General features: G+C 47.1%; 1 protein-coding gene across 12 annotated transcripts in view; it reads left to right on the top strand.

Moving 5' to 3' along the window:
• PLXNB1 (plexin B1) overlaps positions 1-19523 on the top strand; it is a 210606-nt gene that overhangs the window by 172541 nt on the left and 18542 nt on the right. For 11 of the 12 annotated variants that reach the window (XM_039482201.1, XM_039482209.1, XM_039482207.1 and 8 more), the window contains 15 exons: positions 884-1020; positions 1354-1530; positions 1858-2026; positions 3594-3836; positions 6626-6802; positions 7535-7683; positions 9035-9135; positions 10043-10260; positions 10542-10720; positions 12481-12547; positions 13931-14077; positions 14900-15077; positions 16728-16831; positions 18676-18760; positions 19239-19405. In XM_039482201.1, the coding sequence (XP_039338135.1) occupies positions 884-1020; positions 1354-1530; positions 1858-2026; positions 3594-3836; positions 6626-6802; positions 7535-7683; positions 9035-9135; positions 10043-10260; positions 10542-10720; positions 12481-12547; positions 13931-14077; positions 14900-15077; positions 16728-16831; positions 18676-18760; positions 19239-19405 (2298 nt within the window). The remainder of the gene's footprint in view (positions 1-883; positions 1021-1353; positions 1531-1857; positions 2027-3593; positions 3837-6625; positions 6803-7534; positions 7684-9034; positions 9136-10042; positions 10261-10541; positions 10721-12480; positions 12548-13930; positions 14078-14899; positions 15078-16727; positions 16832-18675; positions 18761-19238; positions 19406-19523) is intronic. The other variant, XM_039482211.1, reaches the window with a different exon arrangement.

The following is a 19523-nucleotide window of genomic DNA, read 5'->3' as shown; positions in this document are numbered from 1 at the left end:
AGGAACCTCAGGAGGTCATCTAGTCCAACCCCCTGCTCAAAGCAGGACCAAACCCAACTAAATCATCCCAGCCAGGGCTTCATCAAGCCTGACCTTAAAAACCTCTAAGGAAGGAGATTCCACTACCTCCCTAGGTAACCCATTCCAGTTCTTCACCACCCTACTAGTGAAAAAGTTTTTCCTAATGTCCAACCTAAACCTCCCCCTCTGCAACTTGAGACCATTACTCCTTGTTCTGTCATCTTCTACCACTGAGAACAGTCTAGATCCATCCTCTTTGGAACCCCCTTTCAGGTAGTTGAAAGCAGCTATCAAATCCCCCCTCATTCTTCTCTTCTGCAGACTAAACAATCCCAGTTCCCTCAGCCTCTCCTCATAAGTCATGTGCTCCAGCCCCCTAATCATTTTTGTTGCCCTCCGCTGGACTCTCTCCAATTTATCCTCATCCTTCTTGTACTGTGGGGCCCAAAACTGGACACAGTACTCCAAATGAGGCCTCACCAGTGCTGAGTAGAGGGGAATGATCACATCCCTCGATCTGCTGGATTTTCACTGTTATTACAGTCTGTTTAAACAGTTAATCTCAGACTCATGTCTGAGGCTGATATTTCTGTAGCCTGCAATATCCATCTTTGTTCATAGAGAGATTTTGGTGCACAGCTAGTGTTTCCTATTGGTACCTTAATCCCCCTCTCTGCTGCTTCTATTCATTAACAGCAGAGCTGCTAGAACACAGCCAGATACATGTGTATGGTTAGAACATGCAAGCTGCAGTCTCAGAGCACATGGAATTCATTATCAGGGTCTCACTACTATGTCTTTCCTTCACTTATTTTGCTAAGTGTTTCTCATTCATTCATTTCTCTCTTTTCTTTCCATTCAGAACCCAGACCTGAAGTCCGTTGCTCCATCTCAAGGCCCTAAAGCTGGAGGAACCTGCCTTACCCTGCTAGGCTCCAAGCTGCTGACTGGTCGCCCCAGTGAGATCAGCATTCTAATTGGAGACCTCCCTTGCCACATGTAAGAGCTGCTGTCTAGTTGCAGATTGTAACTGTAAACAAAGTGTCATGTGCCATTCCCTTCAGGTTTGGCACAGGCTTATCATTAGAAAGCACTTCAGCCATTCACTCTAGCAGCAGTGATGGCTAGCTCAGAAATTTGTCTTGAGTGCTTCTGTTTGTAAGGATAGTAGATGGGACACAAGGCCTTTAAGAAGGTGGGTGTTAAACCTGAGAACAAGCTGGGGGGATGCTTGGAGCTCTTTCAGCAAAATAAAGGGCGCAGCATTTCAGAGGATGTTTCTGCAATAGCTGTGTTAACCCTTTATTGGTTTCTCCTCTGTGTGTCTCTTAGTCTCTCTGAGATGCAGGAGAATCAGCTACAGTGTCAGACAAGCCCCAGTAACATGTCTGTGGAGCTTCCAGTAACTATCAAATATGGACACACGGAACGGAGATTAGAAGGTTTCCTCTTCAAATACACTCTGGATCCCAATATCACTTTTGCAGAGCCAGCCAAGAGCTTCCTCAGGTACTGAGAGATGCACCCCTGGCACTGCAAGTGCACCACTCTTCCCACAGGGCATCAGGGATACTGAGAGCTGCGCATGCTCACACACTCCCACAGCAGGTACCAGAGCATTAACTGTGTCTATATGGATGTCTACGTAGTTTTACTGCACTCATCACCTTAGTATCTGAGCATGTGGATAGAGTGAGTCCAGACTTGTGCATTGAGCCATCGGATGGATGCATTCCCTACAAAGGTTGGCACCAACCATAGGTCGGGGATGACACAGCTCGGGGGTTGTTATATGGTGACTAAATATGTGACTCTGACTGCTTCTGTGTGTTGCAGTGGTGGGAGAGTGATCCGAGTTCATGGACATAACCTAGATGTTGTACAAAATCCAAAGATCCGGATTACGGTTTCACCATCAGAACGCCGCCGGCGAGGGCTGGGGAGATGGCGTAGGATCATGCCAGAAACCGAGTGCCCACAGAATGCCCTGTGCAGCATCCAGCAGGTATCTTGACCTTTGTGTTGGCAAAGCATGCAATAGAATTGAGGCTGAAGGCCTCTGTCAGTGCTACTGACCTAATGGCCAGAGGCCTCCTATATCAGAGGCTCTTGTGCCCCTTGTTATAGCCTTCTTGGGTCCTACAAACTAACTGTGAACATGAGAAACAAAAAGTCTTCCTTGGTGAAATATTGTCCTCCAAATTCAAAGTTTAACACCCCCCTCCTCGCTTTGTAAAGTTCCAGCTCCCAAATCCCCATCTCTCCCCAGAGCCTGTGCAGAAACTTCCAGTGTGGGAGACAGAAATGACATGACAGCAGCAGAAGGCATGAGGAAATCTGCAATTACATTGTGAGGCCTGGCTGCACAGTGCCCCCACAAAAACAGACTGCACCTTATCCTAGCACGGCTCTGCCTTAGCAATACCAAGGCCCTGCCCCACACAGAGAGATGACAACAAAATCAAAGTTAAATGAAGTTGTTATACCCACAATTCTGCCTGCCATTTACAGTACCTCACCTGCCATCATGACTACCCCAGAAGAAGAGTTCCAGTGAGAAGCTGCTCTAGTGTCTCAGACTGTATAGAGTCCATGTCGGTAGGGGCTCCAATGTAGTAGGATTTAATTTAACAGCCTGATAGCCATAGCACAACACCAAGCTGGACCTCCACTGCTGCACATGTGCTCTACATTTGTGAGGATATGTGCAGCAAAGGAGGGCTTGGTGCACATCCCCACTTCCTCTGAAATGCTGACCTCTGCCCATCCCCTGCCGAATCCTATTGCACAGTTGGCAGATTGCATTATCAGGTGGCCACTTTTCTCTGAGATACGTGGTGGTGAATTATTATTATACTCATTTAAAAAGCACTCGTGACCATGGAGTGAATCTCTCTGGGTATACTAGGTACATCCTGGATTGTCACCTAACAGGATGCACGACTGGTCAGGCCATTGATCTGCTCCGTTGTGACAATTCATATGCTTTATTGAAAGCCATATTTCCCCATCATTCTGGACAGGTTTTATTGTGGCTATGAATTCCAGTGGGAGAACAGAGACTATCTGATATACTTAGATATTAATGTTTTGCCATGTTTACAAAATGTAAAAACATTGCAACAAAAGGAACAAAAATCATTGATAAATCGAAGCGGCAGCATCCTCAGCCCCCTAGAAGTATGGAGCTTCCCAGGCAGTTGAACCACGGAAAACCCCAGTGAACACATGGGCTTTGCAGCTGGCCACAAAAGTAAATAAACGTGTTTTGTCAGATCAATGGGGCTGTGAATGCTAGAGCTCAGAGCTCTCTATGGGGAATGCCCCGCCCCGAAGAGTTGGGAGACCACTAAAATCACCTGGAGAGTCCCTTAAAGTTCAGACTTGTCCTCGCATCTGGGATGGGTGACTGGGATGGCACCTAGACAGGGTGAGTGCAGGAGATCCCTGTGCTCTGCTTTACACTTGTCTCACAAAACCCTGATGATGGGATGCCACAAGGGAGCAGGAGTGTTAGAACAGAGGCTGACTTATTCTTTCAGATTCCTGACTCTCTTCCCTTCTGCTCCTAGTTTGAAGAACTGTGTCTCATTAATTCCTCCTACCTTATCCTGTGTAAAACTCCGGCCATTAACCTGCTGTTGCGGATTGTCCAGGTCAAACTGGAATTTATTCTGGATAATCTAAGCTTCGATTTCAAGTCCTTGCATCCCACACCCTTCTCCTATGAAGTTAATCCAATCCTGAAACCCCTGAATGCTGAGGACCCTGCCAAACCATATCGGCACAAGCCAGGAAGTGTCATCTCTGTGGAGGTAAGGCTACAACCAGCTCAAAATCTCAATAAATGCCACATAAACCTACTTCCTAGGTGATGGCCTGGGACTGTTCTGATATCCCGGCAGTGCCATAGGTCTTAATGGCACTTCACTGGCATACGGTAAGAAGGGCAATCCCTGCTTTTAGCAGCCTACAGACTGAAGGAGATACAGTATGACACATAATGAGAAATGGCCAACAGTTGGGGAAGGGGTGCAACAAAAAAGAGCCCTGTGCTGTGTGCATAGCTTGTTAGTGCCATGCATTGTTGCCTGAGGGTTCTATGGGGCTCGAGGAGAGCAATTAAAAATAAAACGGCAATACAGAACAAATGGGAAAAAGGGGAAATAGACAGCAATCAATAGCAATTAGAAGTTATGAAGTGTAGAAAATTGATAGGAAAGATAAAGACATCAGGGAAGAATCTATGACAGGCGAGATGAAGGACATTAAAGGGTTTTTAAATATATAAGGAACAACAAATCCTAGCAATGGTATAGGCCCATTACTAGGTGGAGATGGTATAACTGTTAATAATGATGCTATCATGGGACGGCTTGCCCTTGAAGGGGAGTTGTGCCCAGCTTCGCCTGTGACAGATCAGCTACTTTCCCAATTGGTTATGATTGGCTAGGGATCATGTGGCCCTGTTAAATTCTTAGGCCCGGCTGATGTGCCTACTGAGAGCTCAGTTAGTAGTGGAAGCTGCAAAAGAGCAGTTGGCTTCTCTGCTAGGTGCTGTGGAAGGGTAGCTTCCAGACAGATGGTCTGGAGGAGGACTGAAGAGCAGCAGGAGAGAGACAGACTCTTGCAGTAGGCTCTGAGATAGGCAAAGGGGAAAGCCACTGGGACCTATTGCCCAGGGTGGGCTCAGGAACTGTTTGTGTTTGAGGTTTTGCATTTGTAGGACAAAACTGTGTCTGGAAGAAGACTCTGGGTGAGGAGGCCAGCTGCATACAGAGTATGAAAAGGAGTGTTCAATAAATGTGTCTGTTCTGTATTTGGAAAGAAACAGGATGATGTACTCATATCACATGAAGATGTTGAACTACTTTCCTGTTCATTAGTAACTAAAGAAAATGGTAAACAACATCTCCTAGGGCTAAACATGTTTAAGCCACCAGCCCCGGATAATTTGCACTTAAGAACTGTAAGAGAAGTGACTGGGGAGATCTCCGTCCCACTGATGTTAATTTTTAATGAATGTTGGAATAGTGGGGAAATTCCAAAAGACTGAAGAGTGCTAGTTGTTGTGCCAGTAGTCAAAAAGCGCAAATGGGATGATTCAGGTAACTGTAGGTCAGTTAAGCTGATGTCAGACCTGGACAAATAATGAAAACGCTGATACGGTATTCAATTTATTAACGATTAAAAGATAAGAATATAATTAGTGCCTGTCAACATGATTTTATGGAAAATAGGTCTTATCAAACAAACCTGATTTCATTCTTCAAGATTACAGGTTTGGTTGATAAAGCTGTAATATACTTAAACTTTTTACAGCACTTGACTTCATACCCCGTCACATTCTGATTAAAAAATTAGAACCATACAATATCAACAAAGCACATAAAAGAATTGTAGTTGTCACGAGGAGCCATTATTGAATGGGATACTTTATAGTGGGGTTCTTCAAAGGGTCTGTACTAAGTCTGGTGCTATTCATCAGTGATTGGAGAGTAAATATAAAATCACTACAGATAAAATTTGCAGCTGACACAAAGATTGACAGAGTATTAAATAATGATGAGGCCAGGCAGTCGTACACAGCAATCTGGATCATTTGATAAGCTGGGGCCATTCAAGCGAAATGCATTTTAATAGAGCCAAATGCAAAGACAGTATCCTGGAAAGCAGTGACTCTGGAAAGAATCTCAGAGTCCTAGTGAACAAGGAATTGAACTTGAGCTCCCAGTGCAATGCTGGGGCAAAAAGGACTAATGTGATCCTTGGATGTACAAACAGAGGAGCAGTGAGTAGGAGGAAGGAGGTGATTTTATCTCTGTATACGGCATTGGTGAGATTGATACTGGAATACTGCATCCAGTTCTGATGTCCACATTTAAAAAAGATGTTGGAAAAAATGGAGAAGGTGCAGAGAAGAGCCACAAAAATTATTAGAAGGCTCGAGAAAATAGATTGCAGTGAGAGACTTAAAGAGCTCTACTTGTTTATCAAAAAGAAGCTTGAGAGGTGACATGATTACAGTGTATAAGTACCATCACAAGGAAATAATACCCAGTACTAAAGGGCTCCTTAATCTAGCAGAGAAAGACAGAAAAAGAACCAATGGCTGGAATCATGGAATCATAGAATATTAGGATTGAAAGAGACCTCAGGAGGTCATCTAGTCCAATCCCCTGCTCAAAGCAGGACCAACACCAACTAAATCATGGAAGCTGAAGCTAGACCCATTCCAATTAGAAATTAGGCACACATTTTTAACCGTGACATCCTATAATGATGGATGAGATTTTTTTTATGTAGGGCCTTTTCTTATTTGAATATCTGCAAATTTGGTTTCCCATAATCTCCAGTGCAGAGGATGCCTGTTCATGCATAGCACCTTCATCTTCTTAGGATTTCATGCTGCCTGCTCCCAGATGGCAAGCTTACTTCCTGGTGAGACTAGGGAGAGAGTTAATAGGGCATTTGTAGAACTGTCAGCTTGCCCTGTTGTGGTTGACCTGTTAAATCCTGTGCAGCCTCTCTAAAGCGAGGAGTTAGGCAGAGCTGCCTTCCCAGAGAGGCCCAGGTTTTATATCCATTTCCACCTGTATTCCAGGGTGAAAATCTGGACCTGGCCATTTTCAAGGAGGAAGTGGTGGCCATGATTGGGGAAGGGGTCTGTGTTGTAAAAACCCTGACAAGGAATCATCTGTACTGTGAACCTCCATCCGAGCAGCCAGCTCCACAACATCGCACAAAGCCGGAGGGAACAGACTCGCTCCCAGAGTTTACAGTAAGAGCTCAGCTAAGCAGCAGAGACAGCAGTGGGTGTGGGAGTGTAAATACTGAAACAGTGGGGGAAGAGATCTACAAAGCAAAAAAAAAAAAAATCCACGGCAATGAGTCTCAGAGCCTGGGTTAACTGACAGAGCTTGTTCTATGCTCCCCACTTCCCTTGGCTGAGAGACCCTCCCCACCTTCCCTGGGCTCTGAGACCCTTTTCCCCTTCCCTGGGTTTCAGCACTGCTATTTTTTGCTCCATAGCTTGAGCCGAAGTCAGTTGACCCGTGCCTTGAGACTTGCTGCTGCAGGTCTTTTATTTTGCAGAGGCCCTGGTGGTGGGGAAGGAGGAGGCGGAGGCGCTGGTGGTTGGGAAAGGGGGAAATGGAGGTAGGGGGGAGGGGGAGGTGGTAGGGAGACAGGTTCTAGTGGGGAGGGAGGGAAGAGACAGAAGCACTAATGGTGGTGGGGAAAAGGAAGATGGAGGCATTGGTGGGGGGAAGGGAAGATGGAGGCACTGGTGAGGGGAGGGGAAGAGGAACACGGAGCCACTGGTGGGGGAGAGGGAGAGTCGGGGGCGCTGGTGGTAGGGGAGAGGGGGAGACGGAGGTGCTTGTTGTGGTGCTGATAGTGGTGTGGGGTGGGGCGAGACAGTCAAGCATTCCCCTTGGAGTCCATGACTCAGTCTGTAGGATGCGGAGAGTCTGACGTGCTGATCTTGCCTGGGCTTGCATTTCTTCTGCAGGTGCAGATGGGGAATTTGAACTTCCTGCTGGGCAGAGTGCAATATGACACAGAGAGCCAGCTCACCTTCCCCCTAGAGGCCCAGATTGGCTTGGGTGTTGGAGCCTCCTTTGTTGCTTTGATTGTCCTGATCATTGTCTTCATCTACAGGTGAGAAGTGCCTGAGGGTGTGTCTATTCTGCCTCTGGAAGGGTGATTGCAGATCTGGAAGGCATACCCAGTCTAACTGCAATCTCGCTGAAAATAGCAGTGAAGACATGGCTGCACAAGCTTCAGCAACATGAATATGTACCCTGGTCCCTGGGTGTCTTGCACTGCCCATGCTGAAGCCTGTTCCACTGCCTCTTCGCTGCTATTTTTAGCATGCCAGCTAGCTTAAAGCTAGCATGGATATGCCTAGCTGAGCTGCAAGCACACCTTGTATTGTTTTGTAGACATACCTTCAGTGATGGTCTGCAGGATCTTTTGGCACCCTGATCACATTCAACAGGAACGTCCAATGGGCACAGCTAGGCCTCTACATTTGGGACCTAATTTAGTCCCTCAGTTTTCCTTACTTTGGGTGAGACTCTGCATCCTTCCCATTGGACTTCAGAGGGTGCAGATTTGGCCTTGGTGACAGAACTCCCACCTGAAAGGCCACTTGCCTCTGGAGTTCAGAGTTTGCAAGTAAACCCCAGACACACCTTCCAGTGTAAGCTGAGGGTTTGCAGAAGGATTTATGCCACTGGCCTCTGCTCTTGGGTGTTATGGTCTATCCAATGTTCAGAGATACCTCCCCCTATTTTGCTCCCTCTTGGGGCACATGGATTTACTTTGACAGACCCTCCTTTGCCACCACTACCAACTCCACAGTTGAGATCTTCCGGAGGAGCCGATGGAAAGAGAAGGCAGGCTCTAAGTTCATTTCCAAAAAATGCTGCAGATAAAAAATTAGTTAGACGCGTGGTTGAATTTTATGGAAGCCCCCAATGATACACTTAGGATTGCCTCCATATAAGACATAACACAGAGTCGGAAACTAGAAACCAGAGAGTTGCTCCTGTGCAGAAGATGATTACATAATCTGGTCTAAAAAAGGCTGTCAGCCTGGGAGTTCCAGTGTAGGATGCTGTTATTAGCAGGTTGGTCTGGAGCAGCCTGGAGTTATTAGCCAGGAATTTTGTCCCCTCTTGAGGAGCAAGGATGAGTTTGAGGCCTCAAAAGGGAGAGGCTCCTCCATTCTTCTGAAGAGGATGGGCCCCTCATACCCAACTTGTGATCCAGCTCTGCGCTAGCTTCTTTTGCCCAGCCAGCCCTCAGTTCTTTAGCACATGTGATAAGGCCCATCCTTTTCTCAGTTTGAGGAACAGTTTGAGGGAAAATCTTTTCCCCTGAGATGTGTAGACATGGGGTAGTTTAGAAACCAAAACCTAAATTATGTTAAATTAAACCCAGCCTGATGGAAATCCCATCTGCAGTGAGTCAGCCGGGTGGTCTCCAGCTCTCCTTCCCATTACAGGAGGAAAAGCAAACAGGCTCTAAGGGATTACAAGAAAGTTCAAATCCAGCTGGAAAATCTGGAAACAAGTGTTCGGGACAGATGCAAAAAAGAGTTCACAGGTAAGAGAACTTCCCTCCCCTGCAGCTGCAAATAGAGGTGTTGGGGAACCATCTCTGGCCCTTCCATCTCTCCCAGACCCTACGGACCTTGTCTCAGTAGCTGCCTCTGTGTGAACAATCATACACCTTCCCATGTCAGTGTGTTAAAGTTTACAGCCAAATTCTGCTCAGCTGCCCACATGCCCTTGAGGTCAGTGGAGTGGCACTTGTGTAACTGGGAACAAAGTTTGGCCTATACTGATCTCTGCAATTCTTCATCTGGAACATCAGAATCTAGAGATGGGATCATTAGTGTCCCCCTTTATCCACAAACTGCAATTCTATCACTAGCAGCAAGGAGCACGGGGAGGGGAGGACACTAGGAGCTACAGGAGAGACTATTACTGTGATTTTTAGTTAGAGGTGGAAAGCAATGAGACACATGAAAGTCATGGTGCTGCAGTGACTGTATAATACTGTGTCTCTGTCCTGTGATACCGCCTATTATCATTGAGCCTGACTAAACACAAGGCCAATCCTTTAATAAACATCATCCTTTAGCAATCACTAGTTTGCTTGGTAGAGCTTTTTCTGCATTTTTTTAAACCCAGATGATGTCCCCCAGCTGTAAACAAGAATAACAACCTGTTAGACCTTCCAGTCCCTCCCCAGGAGCCAGGGCTGGAGAACTCCCTACAGAACATTTGCCAGTGCTCCAAACAGTCTAGTTTTAAATGCCCCACATGACAGGGTTTCCGCGCCTTCCTTTTGGAGAGGATTCCACAGGATGAAGCATCTCACTGATATTTAGCTTGTCTGTTTCCTTTGTCAATTCCATCCCATTAGATCTAGTTACCTCCTAGCCCACAGCCCCATGTTCCACACTCTGGGACACACTTTGTAACACAGAAGCTCCCTTTATTTTCAGACCTGATGACAGAGATGATGGATCTCACCAGTGACCTCGTTGGTACCGGAATTCCCTTCCTAGATTACAGATCCTACGCAGAACGCATTTTCTTTCCAGGACACCGTGAGTCACCACTGCAGAGGGGCCTGGACATGCCCGAGTGTCGGCGGCAAACAGTGGAGCAGGGCTTGGTGCAGCTCTCCAACCTCCTCAACAGTAAACTCTTCCTTACCAAGGTAACATCCCTTCCTTAGTTCCCTGCAGTAACTGGCTCCTGTGCCATTTCACAGGCAATTGTTGCCAAGAGAGACGTAAGGGACTGTGAGCTCCCTTACAGCATTCTTTAAAGTGCCTCCTGATGGAAAGCAAGAGACTGGAATAGCTGGATGTTCCCCATATCTACAACACTTCCTACAACACCTCCTACTGGGAAAGTCCATAGCTGTGGTTACCCTATTTTAATAGTTTAGAGCATTCGTTCATCTTTGACTCTCTCTCTCTCTCTCTCGCTCTTTAGTTTATCCACACTCTAGAAATCCAGCGCACATTCTCTCCAAGGGACCGGGCCTATGTGGCATCCCTTCTCACTGTCTCATTGCATGGGAAGCTAGAGTACTTTACTGACATCCTAAAGACTCTTTTGAATGACCTCGTTGAGCAGTATGTGGCCAAGAACCCAAAGCTGATGTTGCGGAGGTGAGTGAATCATTCAGTAATAGTCCCACTGTCTTCAGGCTGGTTCCTGGACAGAACTTTTCTTGGCTGTCATAGAGCTCCATAATCCCTCTGTAGTAACAATGAGACAATGTGCTGTGCAGCAGATACAGATCCAGTAGGTGTCCAGACATGAAGCTCTACCAAAGAGGAGGCAACAGAAATCAGAGATCCCAGCTGTAGACAGTGATGAGACAGAGCAAGAATCCTTCATTCAGATCCTCCTTCCTCCACGTTCATGCTATACACTGAACTCCCTTTTTTCTGCTCCCATTTCCCTTTTTCAGCTTCTCTACCATGTGGTCATTCTTCTGTCTCCCCTTGCCCTGGGCTATGCTGAGCCCTTAGCCAACCTTCATATCCCTTCCTGTCTTGTCAAGCACAATCCCCTTTTGATGGTTGCTTATATCATCACTTTCTAAATGTCACTGGGTCTGCAACGCTGTGGGCAGACACTTTCTCAAGGAAGCAGAGCCATGGCAGCCCTATCATTTGGCACCTTCACTAGCTTCCTGCCCTTCTCTGAATCCTATTCTGAATTGTTTCCCTGGTTTTCAAAGCTCTCCAGGGACTGGCATCTTCTCAGCAGCTTCCTGCCTTCTGACTCCTGCCGCTCTAATCCTATCCCCTTCTGGTCCCTTCCTGCAACAATTAGAGGTGACATTTAATTTGTGCTCCCTCTTCTGTCTAGGTCACTTCCCCTTTGCTGCTGAGTCATTTCACACAAGAAGTACCTTGAAATCTCCCTGTGGGTTTGTGTGTGATGTTGTGGGGGGCAGGGAGCTTGGATTGTGGGTCTGTGTGAGATATTGTGGGGGAGGAGCTGGAATTGGGGTCTGTGATATATTGTGTTGTGGGGGGCAGGGAACTGGGACTGTGGATTTATATGTGATATTGTGTTATATAGCATTTGGGAGCTTCTGGGACTGGCGGGGGGGGGCTGAGTAGAATATTGTATGATATTGTGTGAGGGAGAGGCTGGAACCAGGGCTTTTAGGGAGGCATTTTTGCCATAGAGTGGATGAGGAGGTGTGCAACGAGCCATCTGGAAACACACAAGTCTCAGTGGGAATTTTTTGGCAGATCTCATCCTCCCAATTCCCAGATATTAGCTTCCCGCCAGGGTTTTGTAGCAGGTGCTGCTGGATGTTACAGGGCAGCATGCATAGGATATTTCCTCATGGAGGGTGGGGTTTCTCACAGCATTCAACATTGGCTTAACTCTGCTCCTGTTACAGTTGTTGGGAGTTTAGCCCGTGATTTCAGTGGGAGCACAGTTAGGCCAACACTGAGCTTTTTCTAAACCCTGTTCCCTCTGCAATGAGCTGGTGGCATGATTGGTACCTTGCAAGATATCTGGTCCTTTTATTCCTAAATCACTCTTTCTATAGGTCTGAGATATAGCAGAGGGGCATAGACACCTGACTGCCCTGTTGTGAGTTCTGTCCCATTGCAGGGAGTTGGAGATACAGCACAGAATTCTATGTTTGGGTCCTTCGGGCAGCCTGTAGAGGCATTAATGGCCTCTTGTGACTGCAGGTTAATTGCTTGCCTTACTGTTCACACACCAGAAGTTCTGTGCCTCATTCAGGCTGAAGCCTTGAAATTTGTACTCGGGTGGGGTCCACAAATGGGCTTTGCCTAGAAAGCATGTCCTGATCCTTATCATCCACCCCACTCTCTGCTCTAGCTCCTCCCCGTGGAGGGTAACATACAGTAACCAGCCTGGGGTTCTCTTTCAGGACAGAAACAGTAGTAGAGAAGCTGCTCACCAACTGGATGTCCATCTGTCTGTATGCTTTTGTAAGGGTAAGAATTCTCCATCCCTGGGAAGGGTGGGGAAGCCAAGAGAAATGGAGACTAAAAGAATGCCCCAACCCTGCTGCACTAATATAGATCAGCAGTCTGAGCGCCTGCTAAAATGGTGTCACAAATTACCCTGTGTGCAGCGAGCAGGAAAGAAGAGCTGGGTTGCTCACAGCATAGATTGCACAGCATCCAGCACTTCATCAGCCCGTCTCATCTGCACTTTTCCACAAGCTTGCCGCCAAGGGCTGAGCTGGACTCTTGCATGCCCACATGTTGGTCCGGCAGAGACAGCCTGACCACTGTAATAGCTGAGTGTCTCACACACATTAGTGGGATGAGCTGCACAACACCCCTGTGCGGGAGGAAAGGTGTGAGCTTGTGTTGCGGTTTACAGACCCCACACAAAGGCTAAGGCAGTGAAGGAGCAGTTGTGGGCCAAGAGGGCCCTACCCCGCGGCAGCTGGCGAGCATGCTCCAAATGGAGAACCTGCGTAAAAGGAGACTCTGACAGTCAAGCAGGGGGATAGTGAAGGAGAGGCTGACTGTAGGGAGGATGCCAGATTGCTGCTTCTGGGAAAGAGCAGCCTACAGGAGAAGGGTCTGGACTGTGGGTAAGACCTGGCCAGAGGCCCCTGCTCCCTGACAATGGAGAACACCTGGACCCTGAGAAGTGAACTGAGAAGTCCCCATTTGGCTGTTTGAACTGTTGAGACTCATTGGGAACTCTGCTAGGGAGAGGCAGAGTGCTGTGACCACATCCCAAACTGAAGAGAGAATGGGGAGGTAGGAGTTGGCCCAGCGGAAGCTGGTCTGATGAATTGGCCAGAGGGTGCTGAAACACTCCTTGCCCCTTCCCCTTTGGGCCCTGCACTGGGACCTGGTGGAGAGGTCCCATGCCTCCGTCTGGTTGGGAGAACCTGGGGCGCACTGGGGAATGAAGGACCATAACCCAGATGGTAGGTTTGTGGACTGCCTAGCAAGGCCATCCCAGACTTTGGGGGATGGTTGAGCCATAATCTGCCCCAAGGCCTATGCAGGCTTCCAAGTAAACCTGACTACAGACCTCCATTTTACAGATGAAGAAACTGAGGCATGGTGTCTTGCCCCAGGTCACTCAGGGATGCTGTGGCACACATGGAATTGAATCCAGGTCTCAGGAATTCCAGTTCAGTGCCTTAGCCACCAGACCATTTTTCCAGAACATGGAGCAGGGATGGGGTGGGTGGAACCTTCCTACTTGGATTCTTTGAGTTGCTTTGTTGACTGGTGCCTTTGGCTATGCTCCTGGGGGTAAAGGAGTCCATGTTCTGAGGCCTGAGGTCACTGTCAGGCAAAATGAAAGTGACTTCTCTCAAGAGTTGAGCCTCTTTCTGTCTCTGCCAGGACTCTGTCGGGGAGCCGCTCTATATGCTCTTCCGGGGAATCAAGCACCAAGTAGATAAGGGACCAGTGGACTGGGTGACAGGGAAAGCCAAATACACCCTGAATGATAACCGCCTTCTGCGAGAGGATTTGGAGTACCGGACTCTGGTGAGAACTCCCTACTGCACATCTCTGTGCATTCTCTTCCCTCCTTGTTCTGTACCAATGAAACACCATCCTAATCCAGTGGTTCTCAACCTGTAGTAAACGGACCCCTGTGGGTCTGTGGACTATGTCTAAGGGGTCCACGAAAGACTTAGACTGAAAACTAAGTGAATGGAATTCAACTATATATACAGACAATAGATTTCCAAAGAGGTCCTCACCTTCATTTGAAATTTATTAGAGATCTGCAAATGAAAAAAGGTTGAGAGCCACTCTCCTAATCTACCCTGAGTCAGGACTAAAGCCACTCTCTCGCTAGTGTCCTGTTACTGCTCCCTGGAAGCCATAGCTTTACACCAGGATCTGGGATTGGCATAGTTCCCAGTGTAATTCAGAGGTGCTCTGCTATTGATGGCCTAAAGAGATCAAGCAGCCAGGGACTGCCAGAGCAGAGCAGTACTCTAGCCACATCTCCTCCTCACCGGCTACATCCACTGCGGAATCATGGGAGAAGGAGGAGGGGCCGTAAGAGTCTACAGCAACTCTTTGCCAGCTGAGGAGGCCCCCTACATAGAGGCAACCTTCAGGAAGCCTGCTGAACCAGCTTTTCATGCCACTGAAGCAGGACTGAGAATCTGGCTCATTATATTCATGGTATTCCCTTCCCCAGTGGTCTGGAAATGTAAAAGGTTTATCATTAATATTATCACTTGTTAGTGGTTTGCTAATGGTAAGTGTAACTGTGCGGGGAGGGGAGTGCAGGTGTGATTGCTAATCAGGCTCATCACTATATGTAGCCGTTTCAGCTATCTTTTCTTTCCCCAGACTTTAAATGCTCTGACTCAAACTGAAGCTACTGTGGGAGAGGCAGAGGATTCTCAGGGTGTCTCTGTGAAAGTGCTAGACTGTGACACTATAACACAGGTGAAGGAGAAAATCCTAGATCAGATCTATAAAGGAACGCCATATTGTCACCGCCCAGACCCAGACTCCCTGGACCTTGGTGAGCACAATTCATTGATGCCAAGACTCAGTGATGAGGTTGAAAAGTGGAGTTATCTAATATATCTAATAACTGTCTCCTGTGCCATTGGTGTGCCTCACACTGTTCATTCAGTGAATGGAGACAGTCCCTGCCCCAAGGAGCTTACGTTCTAGCCTGGATTCAGTGTGACATCATCAATGGGGGAGAGGGATAATAGCAGGAAGTGGAGCGGAAAAGAGGATACTTACAATCTGGCACCTCTTGTATGCATGGTACCTTGTGTTCTTTTCACCTTTGTCGCTGGAAGTAGCTACTGGGCCTGACTGGTTATTATCAGAAGGGTTGTAGAGGAAGGTGGTCTTTTGAGGAAGGATTTGAATGAGGAAAGGGATGTTTATGAAAAGCATACAAGATCAGAGAGGGCACTCAGGGTGTAGGGGACAGCATGGGAATAGTGCAGAGGTGCTAGAAGGTTATGGGCTCAATCCTGCTCTTATTGAAGCCAGTGGCAGAACTCCCATTTACTTCAGCAGTTCAGGATCAGGCCCTAAGTGGGCTAATGAAATGCAGGGCTCTTGTTGGGCTCTCCAGTTTTTCCTCCTCTTTTGTTCCTTTTTCTCAGTTGGCAGCAGTGAGGCATCTGCACACCGCTGTATTCATAGGACATGCTCTCGCTCAGTAATGCATTGCGTGATTCAGAGATTGCCGTTTACTCTGGACACACTTCTTGTCATGCCTCCCTCTTCTCACATCCATCCTGGCCTCTGGGATGTGGAGCCATCTTCCTGTCTATAATTGCCATTGCTTGGTCGGGAGGGAGAGGATGACTATGGCCAACAGAATTACTATGAGTAATGATCCCATATTGATGCTGAAAGCTCAGGTTTTAGATTGGCAGGGAAGGCTGAAAACACAAGTCTGAGTTTCCCCTATATTGAATTCTGTAGCACTTAGACCTCCACTCTTCATTAAAACCATTCATCGCCATTGCAGCAATTAATCCACGGATGCAGACAGGTAGAAAGAAGGCAGCGGGAGCAGCAGCCGCAAACAGGTTGTTGGGCCTTTCTCTCCTATGCACAGAGAGGCTGCTGTGATCACAGCTTTAGAAAGTTTGTAGCCTATGCACAATGAGTGCCAGGCAAGGGTAAGATGCCCATGTCTGCACTAGCAGGGTGGCTGGGATGCCTTTACTCATTTAAAGTTCTTTGGGGGCAAGGACAATATCTTCATATCTTCTGTGACATTCCAGACATTCTGACAATAATCTGCTGCCCTGTGTCAAATAATGTTATAAAATAGTAAGTAACAATCCTAATAGACACAGGGCCTTTAAACATACCTTTTTCTTGTAACATGCTGCACATTTGTACTGTTTTGTATTACAGCATAGAAGTTGCGTGGTTACATTATTGCGATGTACATATCCAAAGGGATAGAGTTTGTTGCTGCTGGAACTTTACCCCGCGTTTCCTAACAGCTATGAGATTAAACTCTCAGCACTCATGCAGTGCACTGCTGATACAGTTCTGGCATGTTGTTAGTCTGACCTGGCATTGGTTTCTGCTTATTGAAAGTGAAATATACAAGAAAGTGTTAAAGACTGTTCAGCTTTCACAGTAAACATTTTATTTTTATTTTTCGTTTTCTATGTTTTGATGACTGTAGAGTGGAGATCAGGTCTGGCTGGTCACCTGATCCTTTCCGATGAGGATGTGACCTCTGTCATTCAGGGAACCTGGAAGCGCCTGAACACTCTTCAGCACTACAAGGTCAGAACTGAGCATCCTTCTTCCCTTCCCCTTCTCAGTGACCTTCAATTTCAGGTGTACATTCCACCTCTAGATCTGACTCCTGCCTGATCCCATTTAAAGAACCTTTGTAGCCCCACCTGTGATGTGGTGAAGCCTCTGACTTGCTCTTGACACAGGAACTGCTGTTCAGACAGTGTAACCTCCTCTGTATTCTGCATCTCCACCTCTGACAACCTGAGGCATGGATGCTGGGGAGGCAAACAGGTGTCTGATGTTTTGAATATATATCCCTAAGCTAATTTCTGGAGATGTTGTAATCAGGGCAGGCTTGGTGGATCTGTTGGTTAGCGCCTGAGTCCTTTGACTCTGGAAATTGAGACACAAATTCTACCTTCACTCACAATTGAAAGCAAATTTGGTGCACCTCTTCCTACTCCTACCATAGATTTGTCACCATCAAAGAACCAAGCAGCAGTCACACAAGGATTTGGGGAATGTGAGGAAAAATGGTTTAAAAAAAAATAAAATAAAATAATTGGAGATATACCAATCTCCTAGAACTGGAAGGGAGTCCAGCCCCCTGCCTTCACTAGCAGGACCAATTTTTGCCCCAGATCCCTAAGTGGCCTCCTCAAGGATTGAACTCACAACCCTGGGTTTAGCAAGCCAATGCTCAAACCACTGAGCTATCCCTCCCCCCTTATATTTTTTCTTCCTAGAACTGGAAGGGACCTCGAAAGGTCATCGAGTCCAGCCCCCTGCCTTCACTAGCAGGACCAAGTACTGATTTTTGTCCCAGATCCCTAAGTGGCCTCCTCAAGGATTGAACTCACAACCCTGGGTTAGACAAATGGGTCCCTTCTGGGCACTTGGAAAATTTGTGGGGCTAGGAAACAGCAACTGTGCTGTTCAGCACTTCATTCTGTGTAATTGATTCTAAGGCCAGAATGGACCATTATCTTCCACCTCTTCTTTAGCCTCTGTCAAATGCACCCTTCACCGCAGTATCTGCCGTCACTCTCCCTCTATACTGCTCACCCCCTTCTTTCCCAGTATCTTCTTTTATTTAAGGTTGTAGAACAGAGGTCGGCAACCTTTCAGAAGTGGTGTGCCGAGTCTTCATTTATTCCCTCTAATTTAAGGTTTCGTGTGCCAGTAATACATGTTAACGTTTTTAGAAGGTCTCTTTCTCTAAGTCTATAATATATAACTAAACTATTGTTATATGTAAAGTAAATAAGGTTTTTAAAATGTTTAAGAAGCTTCATTTAAAATTAAATTAAAATGCAGAGCCCCCCAGACCAGTGGCCAGAACCGGGGCAGTGTGAGTACCACTGAAAATCAGCTGGCATGCTGCAGGTTGCCTACCCCTATTGTAGAAGTTGGGTAGCACTAGACTGTATCTCACTTCTGTCATTGTCGATACACCATGTTGCAGACCTGCAATTGTGTACCTCTTCTGTCAGCAGGAGGCAGGCTTACTGGTTGAAGTCAATATAAGGGCTCCATGCCCAGTATAGCAGATGGTGGTCTCCAGAGCTGGGATCAGGCTTCTGGAAATGAAAAATAATGCTTAAAATACCTTGCCTCAAAGCACCTGACAGACATCATTGATCCTCACAGCCCTTTTTACAGATGGGGAAACCGAGGCATGAAGTGTTGAAGAACCTTTACCAAGCTCACAGAGTGAGTCAGTAGCAGAGCCAGGAATGGAGCCCTGGGGCCTGAGTCCTAGTCCCCTTTTCTAACCAGGAGACCATTCCTCCTTGTGGGTGGGCTGTTGTACTTTATAAAGTCTGCCTGTCACACTGAGAAGGAGAAATGTGCAGAATATTGTTAACCCGAGTTCTGCTTGTACACAGGTGCCTGATGGAGCAACTGTAGCTCTGGTCCCACGTCTGACCAAACATATCCCCAGGGAGAATCAGGATTACATCCCTGGAGAGAGTGAGTCTGATGCTTAAGGCCTCATAAAATAGTTTCACAGAGCCCATCAGCTGGCAAGCTAGGACTTTGTTCTCCCAGGCAATAGGCCTAACTTTATAGTAACACCCAATAGCTACTGGGTGGGTTGGGCCTTTCTCACTATTAGCATTGTCAGGATATCCAAACTGTCAGCACCGGGGGCTTCTGTAAGTGTCTGGTAGCCAGAGGCCCCTAAAAACAGGGAAGCAGGCAGGGCCAGCAAGGAGAGTCCAGCTTGAGCTGGAATCTTCTAGTTGCTAACTGCAGGGGCTGGGTGCAATCCATAGCTAATAGGCCCACCAGTTAATAAACCTAGGGCCTGGGCACAATCCCTATCTCGCTGCATGTTCCCTTAGTGCAGAGAAATCTTGTTTTTTCTTGTAAGGGCAGCAAGTGGCTCCGAGCAATGTGGCCAGTCTCTGAGGGGAGCCTACAGATTTCAGTAGTATTTGTGTTTCAGAAACACCGATGCTGGAGGATGCAGATGAGGGTGGAATAAAACTTTGGCATCTAGTAAAACCAACTGAAGAGCCAGAGCTCCCCAAACACAGGCGAGGAAGCTTACGGGATCGGGAGCGAGCCAAGGCCATTCCTGAAATTTATTTGACACGTCTCCTCTCTATGAAGGTAGGAAAGAACATAGTGTTGGATTAGCTAAACTAGGTCATGCCTAGGATACTTCCTTCCACAATGGCCAAGGCTTGGTGCTTTGGTGCTAAACCCTCAAGCCCCAGGGTGTGTTTTG

This window comes from Mauremys reevesii, linkage group 7 (genome assembly GCF_016161935.1).
Source record: "Mauremys reevesii isolate NIE-2019 linkage group 7, ASM1616193v1, whole genome shotgun sequence".
Classification (NCBI taxonomy): domain Eukaryota; kingdom Metazoa; phylum Chordata; order Testudines; family Geoemydidae; genus Mauremys; species Mauremys reevesii.
Note: the sequence above shows the minus strand (reverse complement) of the source record. Positions and strands in the feature narration are given on the sequence as shown.